The 10,279-nt window shown below is 47.3% G+C and overlaps 1 protein-coding gene across 3 annotated transcripts in view; it reads left to right on the top strand.

The window, feature by feature from the left end:
- The first annotated feature begins 1,381 nt into the window (after positions 1-1,381).
- The window catches only part of KLF7 (Kruppel like factor 7), an 84,724-nt gene continuing 75,826 nt past the window's right edge, over positions 1,382-10,279 (top strand). For all 3 annotated transcript variants that reach the window (XM_021702947.1, XM_021702946.1, XM_021702948.1), the window contains exon 1: positions 1,382-1,919. In XM_021702947.1, the coding sequence (XP_021558622.1) occupies positions 1,818-1,919 (102 nt within the window). In that variant the 5' untranslated portion in view covers positions 1,382-1,817. The remainder of the gene's footprint in view (positions 1,920-10,279) is intronic.

Here is a 10,279-nt window from a genome sequence, read left to right as displayed (position 1 = left end):
TTTGGGGAAACTTGAATGACACTAACCACATAAAGTCAAGCACACAACTGGTCGACCCTAAAAAGGAAAAAAAAAAAAAAAGTGCGTTGTGCAAGGTTTTCATTTAAGAGATAAGAGTATCTGTCTATGTATTTCTATATGCCAGCTCCAGAGTCCGATCCGGTTCCGCCCCTCACCACCGCAGCTCGGCAGCCACTTGGGGAGCCTCAGGTTTGAGCCCCCCTCCCTCCCCAATAAGCTGCCGGCTTCTGCCTGCCCCCCGCGTCTACCCGGGCGCCTTCCGTTCTCTCTGACTCGCACTCCAGCGAAACGTCCCTTTTCGATCAACTCTAACTGGGAGACTGCCTCCCGGCGCGGCCCTCCGCGCGGGGTCCCAGCGCAGGGCTGGCGGGTGGTGGCGCGCACCCGGGCGCTGGCGAGGCGGGGACTGCGCGCCGTGCGCGGGGGGGGTGGGGTGGGCGGACGCAGGTTGCTCTCTCGGCGCCGCTCCCCTTTGTTCGGTTCCATTGTGTGCCACTTCCTCCTCGGGCGCTTCTTCCTGCGCCCTGGCAGCCTGTGGGCATTTTGTGAAGGGGCTTTTGGCGCCTTTTTTCCCCCTCGGTTTATTTCTTAGTAATTGAGGCCCTCCTTTGCCCGCCTCTCCCTCCCGGCTCTCCACCCCCGGGCCCCGGAGCGAGGCAGAGTGGGAAGTGTCAGTGCCTCCTCCCCCACCCCCGACGGCGGCTCCGCCGGGCTCCCGCCCTGCTCCTCCTCCAGGAGGCATCCTAACCCCGCAGTCTGGACTTTCACCTCCAGACCGGCCGCGTCCCCGCCAGGACGGCGACACGCGACCCCGCCCCTCCGAGGGACGCAAGCTCCGGGCGCCCGGGGCTCCACCAGGCATCGGAGCGAGGGTCGGAGGCCGGCACTCGGCCCAAGCCCGGCCGCCTCGGCGTCCCAGGAGCCGGCGTGAGTGTCGCCGCGGCCCTCCCCGTCCCTCGCGCTCGCGCTCCCCGGCCGCCGCGCAGCCGCCTCAGCCCCCTTATATAGCCCTCTAAAAATAGCTCGCCTCGCGCCGCCTTGTAAGGCAGCAGGGAGATCCGCAGTCTGCCAATCCGCGCTCGCCGCCAGAGCCAAGCCCCGCCCCGGACCCCGCTCCGCGCTCCCCATTGGTCCTCAGTGACTTCATGAGGCCCCTGTTTACCTTACATGGTCACACGCGGCCTACAGGACGCCCTCCTCCGAGATCCCACGGCTGCGCGGAGAGCCGGGCGGAGGGGGGAGTTTGGGGAGGGGGAAGAGCAGGAGGAGGAGAAAAGGAGGGGGGGAGAGACTACAAACTAGCAAGGATGGGGTGGGGGGTGGGGAGGGAAGGGAAGAGGGGGAGAGAAGCGATCGCGAGAAAAAAAAAAAATGCAACCTCCCAAAATAAAGAGCAAAGATTGCATTAGGAGCGAACAGCGCTGCAGAAATAGATGGCAGCTTCGTGTCAGTGAGTTTGCATCCCCTTTCCTGATCCACGAGCTGGAGTGATTAGAGCCCTGGAAGGGAATTGTTACTCCCGTGGAGAAGTCCCCTTTTCCTGGCAGCCGTCTGCACTTGTACATGCTGGATGCCTCTCTCCATCCACCCCACTCACTCTCTCCTCTCTCACCTCCTCTCTTCCTCTCTCCTGCATTGATTTTTTTTTTCCTTTTTAGTTGACTGAAACAAAACAAAACAAAAGGGCCACTGGATGTCTGCCTTCTTGGGGGGTGAGCCAGACAGACTGACAAACAAACAGACCCAACTGTGTTCGGGGGAGGGTTTCTCCTCCCGTTTTGCCCGGCAGCAGCAGCATGGACGTGTTGGCTAGTTATAGTATATTCCAGGAGCTACAACTTGTCCACGACACCGGCTACTTCTCAGCTTTGCCATCCCTGGAGGAGACCTGGCAGCAGGTGAATGATTTAAATTACTTGTGTAAATCGTGTGGTGGCGGCGGAGACGCAGGGGCTGCGTTGGTGTGGGCTTGGGGTTGAATTTTTTGTTTGTTTGTTTTATCCCCCCCCCCTTTTTTTGGCTGTTTCTTGTTTAAAATGTTTTCGGAAACAGTCATCTGCGCTTACCTCTCCAACCACCCTCTAACCCCTTAGTGTGCTGAGCTGAGCAGCCGGTCTGAGCTGCCTGCGTTTCAGTCACCAACACACATCCTTGCGCACACGTTGTCGGGCTCACTGTCCCCAGCACAGACCTGCGTAACTTCTGGGGTTCGGGGGAACCGGGTGGGAAGGTGGTTTGGGGCTTTATGAGCTACTGATGACAGGATACTGCGTCCCTACATGCCTGAGCTCTACCTACTTGGTACCTTAAATCAGGTTCAGTTCCTTCAACTGGTGCTGAAGACCGTCAGATGGGGGTCAGGAGGTAGGAGCAGGAGGTAGGAGCATAGCGGAGTGTTTTCCCAGTAATTAGCGCGTGACAATAAAAGACAGAAACTTGATTTTGAGATGAGAAGGTGGGCAGAAGGGAGAGGAGCCCAATGACAAAAGATACTCAAGGATATCTAGGAGGAGGAAGGGAAGATATATCTATCTAACGCTGACCATGCATTGTAGATTTCCCCAGCGCAATGCCTCTATGTGTGTCCTTGTTTCTCTTTTTTGTTTGGGGTCCCTCCCTGGTTAGAAGGCACACAGCCTCTGACAAAGGGTGGTGTGTGCTTCCATGCCTCTGACTTTGTCTTAGAGGACTAGTTAAGAAACTCCTCTGATGCTGAAGGGCACTGATGCCAAGTTGGCTAGGTGTCCCACTGAGGGCAAAGTGGGTCTGGTGACAAGTTCACTGGGCTTTATGAAGTCGAATAAAGAAAGTGCTGGTCAGTGGAAAGTGCTAGATCTGCTGCGGAAACAGTCATTTTCTCAGCAAGGATTAGGAACTGCTGAAGGGACACACTGCAGGAAAGATGGTGGGTGGGGGGCAGGGGGGTATGGGTATTCTTTAAAAATACTCCAGTGTGCACCATGGAACGTCCAAGAAGACAGTCTGGATTTGCACATCGGAAGTGTGAACTCGCACAGTCCGTCTTGAAGAAACCAGCCTGCCCTTGGGGAGGACTGCGAGAGGCTTGGTGTGTGGCTGCTCATGTAACTTCGCTCAGTGACAGCAGCTTGTTAAGGCTAATGAACGGCTGAATTTCTTCTGCCAGGATCCAAAGCGGGATTTGCCAGCTTGAGGCTGGGATGTAACAGTTGCTGCTTTAGCCAGTGAGGTTTGGCTTTGGGTATAGGGAGCAGAGTGGCAAAGCTGATCCTCTGACTGTACCTTTGTTACTAGTTGCTCTTCTCCCCTGATTAGAGGCGGTGAGTTTTCCTCCGGGTGCTGGCCTCTGCTGTCTGTGTGGCCACCATCCGTTGCTGCCCAAGGATGCTGGCAGAGACCCTCAACTTTGTCTCTTGAGTGCACACATAGTTCATGCGTTCTTAGTGCAAGGCATTTCTTCAGTGCATCCTTTCCCCATCCCTAATGAGACTGTCTCATGAAGGGTCTCACTAGATCTTTTCCTCCTTTTATTTCACATGCTAATGAAGCCAAAATGTTGCTAGAATTTCATTTTCTGAAATAGCTTTCATTTCACATTGTCAGCCCACTGGTGTCAAACTGGTTGCGTATTAACAACTGTCTAGACAGGTTAGGGTAGGGAATCTGTTGATTTAGTCAGCCTGCCCAAGGCAGCCCTTGTTTGTGACTAACTGTTAAGCAGTGTTGGAGGGAAGAAAGTTGGCTTTATTTGTTACAGCGTTCCCTCCTGATGAATCACACAACTTTGTTTTGGTTCAAGTTTTCACAGTAGTAAAGCCTGCTTTTGGGGAAGGCCTCTCCAGAGGAAACCTGCTTTTCTAGATCTGGTTAGACCATCCAGGAGAGAGTCTGGATCTGTAAAGAAACATCACTGGTTTGATAATTAGGGATGTATTAGATCTATTGTTTCCTCCGAAGCCTCCTGTGCTTTTCCTTTCCCCTCCTCCTCTCTACTTGCCTCCATCAAGGAACCTCTAGCTTAGTTTCTATCTTCAGGCCAAGGAATCTCACCCCCCACTTCCCCACACCTCCCTCCTTACTTCTTGCCTTCACCCTCCCCAACTGGCAACTACTCTTACCTTAAAACCCTTTGCCAAGCTATTTGAGAGGCATGCTCACAGTCACACTGAAACATAAGTTGTGGGGAAGCACTCCTAAATAAGATATCACTCCAAGGAGCTTTCTGCTCCGGGCTCTGTAGTCACAACTGCGCTCTTGAAAGGTGACTGAGACTCTAAGTTCAAGTTGATGACAAAACCTCCAACCTCCATCTCTTCCTTCCTCCCTCTCTGGGCCCCCCCCCCCCCCCCCCCCCGCTTCTGAGTGTAAGGAGGGGGGATGGTTACATGCAACTGACAGGACCAAGTCAACCATCAGATGGTGAAATTTTGAGACTTCTTTGCTCAAAATGGCTTAAGAAGATTGCTACAAAGAACCCCCAGACAGGAGGAAGTTTCCTGATGCTCTGGGGTAATCAGATTTTAGAGGTCAGATGAGGAGCAATTATTAGATGTTCTCTGAAAGTGAACAGTGTACCTGGCCTTGAGGAGATGAGCAAAATACAGAGATTCCAATAATCTGATTTGGTTTGTAGAGAAAGAGTGGCTTGGATGATAAACCCAAGAACATCTGTGCATTTGAAAATTAAGGATGGACTCTTTGGGGATTTTATTTTAAACTGTGGCCTGGGGTAATTGTCCTGTGTAACAGTCAGTGAGCTTGAGATGGTCCTCCTGTCACGGGGGTCGTCATTTTGACATTGGGCTTTCAGGCAGTGACGTCTTTCACAACATACAGCTCCAACTCTGAAAACCATTGCCGATGTAATTTTAAAATCCAGATGGACATCTTACATTAACAGCTCTCCATTCCTAGGCTCTGACTGCATTCTTAAGCACTTGGCCCAAGTAACATCATCTCTGCCTGTCATATAACTGTAAATTACACTGTGCTTATGTGGTCTATTATTTTATGGAATTCAGCTGACGCACAACTCTTAAGGCTACCAGCCTTAAGTTCTTCGGAAACTTGCAGGAAATTTTCCAAGAGCTGTCTGAGCAAAAGTAGGAAAAAGTCAAACGTAGGACAAAAGCCGGAGTAGTTTATAGGGTGCCACTTGATGATGGATAAAGGGAAACACATTCATGAGTTTTGTTGCCAGTAGAAATTGTGATTTTTCTGGACCCACTGCTGACTTGGAAAATAAAAAGAATTTGATATGATACCCTTGGTTATTTTTCTCCAAGAAGCTACAAAGTCTTAGAATTTGGATAGATTTTGTATACCTAGTCTGCTCTTTTCACGAGTGCAGGTCAAGTAATGAAGTTCTGAATCTTATTTGCACGCAGCTTTGCTGCATGCCATTGAGGAGCATGGCATGGTTACTTGAAAACTCTTACGGAATTATGCTTGTTGTTAATGCTGATTCATAATTGGCAGATGGGGTCAGTTTCAGGCCTCCTTTTTGCTCAGAGAAAATTTTCCACTGCTACTGGAAACAAATAAATAAATCATAAAACATTCCTCCCTCCTCCCCCATTCCCCCATTGTTTTAAACTAATGGCATACTTGGCTAACTGTAGGAACTAAAGTGTCCCCATAACACTGCAATTTCATCTTGGTTTCAGGCACCCTGGAACGCTTTTTACAAGGTCTTTGATATGAGGCATCTCTAGGGGACAACCTACAAAAATGGTTGCCTTCCAAGAACAGCCTCATGATACAAGGGATGGGATTTGTTCTGTGAGCTACGTTGCTTCTTCCTCTTTCTGGTGATCTTGCCTTTGCACTGCCTTCTATAGGCCTGAGCAGCCAGGTGCTGTCTCAGCCAGAAAGACAAAGCAAACTGTAGGGTCCCTGCATCTGCAGGTTTGCCTCTGTCCCCAATTTGCAGAAAACCTTGTCATGAATTAGAATTTCTTGGCAACAGCACCACCCAGGGAAATTTGTAGACACAAAGGAGCCTTGCTAACCACACTGAAAGGATAAAATAGCTGGCTTTTTTTTTTTTTTTGGTATGTTATTTGTGTGCTCTTCAGTTACCATAAATCTTTTTTTTTATTTGAAACAATGACTTGGTAGATAAAAAAAAAAAAAGAGAGAGAACTGTCCCGTTATTCAGATTTTCTATATAAGGATGCAATCACTAAATAAATGTAGCTTTACAAATGAGAGCACATGTGAGTGCAATCAATCACACACTTAGCCTTTCTTTAATAGACTCGTTTCCATGTTTTTTTAATAGATACATCTTTTTGTAGATTTAGGGGCTCACAAACATTATCATTCCATCTACCTGTTTGCAGTTCGGTATTTTAAAGTGAGTGAATGTTACTCTGCAGATATTTTTACTACATCTGTCTTTCGTGGGGGGATAAAGGAAGTGGTGACTTCTTTGTTCTCCATGAAACTCCCACCCCCCCCCACTCCGTACCCTGAGGAGAATGTGATGTTGGGGTCCAATCCATTTAAAGGGCAGAGCAGAAGATGCACTGTGACAGCCTCACCCTGAAATGATTTATGTTATGGGTATGTCAGAGACCTTCAGTGCTCCGATGTGGGCTCTTCCTCTCTGCCAGCCCATTCTAAATATAAATACCAGTGGGGGCTATTTGCCTCTCTGCTTAAATGGGAAGAGTTTAGAGAGGGTCCTAATGGGGCTTTTAGTAGCCGCTCTTATAAATCTTCAGATTCTTCTCCCTTCAGAGGATTCCTGATTTTAACTTTTTGAGTACAAGAAGGCATTGCAGTCTTCTTGAATCACTCCATGCCCATTGAGCAAAGAAGGATACGATTTACTCTGGCCAGCCCCCACTGGCTCGTGTTGATGGAAAAGCTGATGCCCCCTATCTCTGCAGTTTGTAGTAGTGCGCAAGGGTTTTTTTTTTTTTTTTTTTTCCTCCCCTGTGCTGGACCCCGTGACTGGCCAGTGCAGAGAACGTCTCTGTGATTCTGGTTCACTCAGTATATCAGTGAGCATGTATGTTGGAATTGGGATTTGCTGAAAGTTTAGGACAGCTCCCCAATTTAACCTGAGTGGTGCCAGAAGAGTGAGGGGCAGAGAGTTAGTCTCTCTACATATAAATCCCTTTGTTTTCCTGAATCATCTGAATGCTTACTTAGCATAAACAAGTAGAAATGTTTTAACCCAAACTGCTGAATCTTCCCAAATACAGTGATTAGGAAGTTCTACAACTACTAATGGTTTAAAGTCAATGGAACAATTTACAGTGTCTCATCTGTAATGTTACGTGTAACCTGGGCAAGCTCAGAGACACTCCTCCACCCCGTTCTGTTGTGTGCTCACCCTAGAGCATCCACCTGAAAAACCAGCCTTTTTCGATTTAGTGTTAAGAGTTCCCAAAGTAAATGAAGCGTTGCTGCTACCAGCACGTGCTTTTACCTAAAAATGGTCATGATCTTGATTGTCTTTATCTGCAGCTGCTGATGTGGAGAATGATTTCTACTGCCTTGAGTCCTTTCTGTTTTCCTCACTTGGCATTTTGGTGTGACAGAGAACTTGCTATGTGTCCTGCTAAGTGTATTGTGTCCATTTCTCCCTCCATTAGAGCGGCTTCTAGCAGCCCTCGCCACCACACGTGTGACTGATTGATACTACAGCCAAGGGTCAGCAGCAGCCTTGGCATATGGACCTAGTGTCAGCCTGCTTAAGGCATGAGTGACTTCTGATTTCATAGTGGTACCATACATGATTGGGCTGGTGGGAGCCGTCGGTCACACCTTGTGAGATTTCCTTTGTTTATGTTGAAATATGGCAAGTACTTCACAGTAAATCCTTCATTCCTTAATTGTGGTTATGTGCAAAAATACTCTATGGGTGATGCAGGTATAGATTCTGCCCTGTAAGCTTGACTCCAGGAGGGGAGAGGAAGCACATTCAAAATTAAGTGATACAGAATCAGAACATAATTGCCAAGAAAAGAAATTTTAAGTCCTGTGAGTTTTTGAACACTTACCTGTGCCTGTCTGTATTTAGCCACTTGGCCACAACCTTGTTTATAAAACTTGCTTGAGATTTACTAAGTCCTGTTGCTCTTTTAGCTGATGGCATGTTGGGGCTTGTGGCCCTTTTAGGGCAGATGAATATACAGTGTGAATACACATGTCTGTAATGGCCAGGAAACAGCATCCATGTCATTCGGAAATGATTAGAAGTAATTAGAATAATGAATGTAGAGCCACATGCAATATCTATTTCTGAATATGGGTTTATAGACATTTCCTGAGGGTCATACTGAAAGTCAGGCCCCAGGCCTTGTACTAAACCTAAGAACATAGAATCTCGGAATTTCAAATCCTGAAAAGGATCTTGGTTTCTTCAGTTCTAAAACACTAGTGTTGGTCCAAGTGGTTGTTAAGGCAGATGAGACATTGAACTTCCAAGGTCATATAGCTGTTGTTAACACTGATGGTCCTTCCAGGACTCAGGACCCTTTTTGGATGCCCACATCAGTTTGCTTGCTGTTGGTTACACTCTCTGAGTATACTTTGAGTCACTTCTCAGTCTTACCTCCTCTCTCTTTGCCTCCCTCCCCTTAAAGGGAACAAGAAAATCCCCTTTTTTACTTAGAACACTATTAGTACATGGGATCTTGGAATTGTCTGGGGCTTAAACCAAGCTATTGAATATCTTGGTAAAGGCTTATGAGTATGATTGAATCCATTTCCCACTTTTATAATAATGTGTGGTAACCTGGAAAATGTACACTGTCCTGAAAAGAAAAAAAACAAACGACCCCAATTACAACTCTAGTTTTATTTTAAAAAGGTCTGTCACTTCAGTGATAACAGGTGGAGTGGGAGTAAGGAGGATACATGATGTATACGGTAGGGGTTTGGGATGGACAATATCACTGGGGTTTTATGTAGAAAATATCCAATGTGAAATGGCTTTTTCTCTGATACCTTGCCAACAAAGGGGCCACACAAAATGGTAACAGCAATCATGTGCCAATTCAGGAAAAAATTTTTTGAAGTTTTTAAAAATTACTAGAGCAGACTGGATGGGCAGTGAGGTTGTAATGTTTTACAAATTTAAACCAAAAAAATACTACATATTGAGATAAGCAGTTGGGAAGAAAGTCAACTTCTGTGTGCTTTTCAAAATGTCCTTTTGGGGCTGGTGGATGAAGTGGGCCTAAGTCCACAGTGTACCTCCTAAGGAAGGGAAATGTGGGGTGCTCTTCACCCCTTTGCCTGGTTATTTTTTGCCCGTCTCAACCCAATCTTGGGGAGCTACGATGGTGAGAATTCTCTGTGGGAACTCATCTCACTGATCTGTTTCATCTCTGCAATCTTAGAAACTGCAGTTTCCTCTCCAAGTGGAGACTTCTTTATTTCCTCAGAGCTGTAACCTGCATCTCCAACTGCAGATATTTTCCTGACTTTCAGGCCCCCAAAGTGGGGATGGATTGAAATCATGGGACTGACAATAAAGGCTTTTGGGATTGGCCCATGATCACCTCAGCTGACTGTGTCCCAAAGCTTGAACTCAGCAACGTCTTTCCTCTTTTCTTGGCTGCCTGGTTTCTTTTATTGAGATGACCTTTCTTCTTGTGATCTATGTTTGAGGCTCTAGGCATCTTTGGCTCCTCTCTTCCCTTGCATCCAATCAGGTGCAAATCCCACTGATTTGGCCCCTATACTACTTCACTGTGGCCTTCACCTTCCTGTTCCCTCTGCCATTCCCCAGGGCAGCCCCTGGCCCCGCCCCTGGCCTGACTTTCTACCTCCATCACCATGTTTTCAAGCTCTCGATGTCTCCCTGTTGCACGTAGAATGAGGCCAAACTTCTGAGTCAGGATGTTCTAGGATGTTCCGCTCGGCCTGGGTAATTGTCACATTTCCCCCTTTTATGTGCAGTAAGTGCCATCCAAACTGGATCACTGTGTTTTTCCTGCTTTGGTCTTTATTTCTGTCATTTTCTTCAGCTTTTTCCTTCCTCCTCCGTCTTCTTCTCTGATTCCGTTTGTCCAAATTCTACCCATCCTTTAACTTTCAGATGGTTGCCACATCTTCCAGGAAACTCCTTTCCCTTCTCTTGGCTGATAGTAATTGCTACTATTTCTACACTCTTGTGTAGAACTTTTTAATTTTTCATGATGCTTTTTAGTTTTGTTTTGTAGTAGAGCTTCTCTTTCTTTCCTCTTTCTTTCCTTCTTTTTCTTTCTTTCTTCTTTCTTTCTTTCTTTCTTTCTTTCTTTCTTTCTTTCTTTCTTTC

Source organism: Neomonachus schauinslandi, chromosome 3 (assembly GCF_002201575.2).
Source record: "Neomonachus schauinslandi chromosome 3, ASM220157v2, whole genome shotgun sequence".
Lineage (NCBI taxonomy): Eukaryota > Metazoa > Chordata > Mammalia > Carnivora > Phocidae > Neomonachus > Neomonachus schauinslandi.
This window is presented reverse-complemented; position numbering and strand designations above follow the sequence as displayed.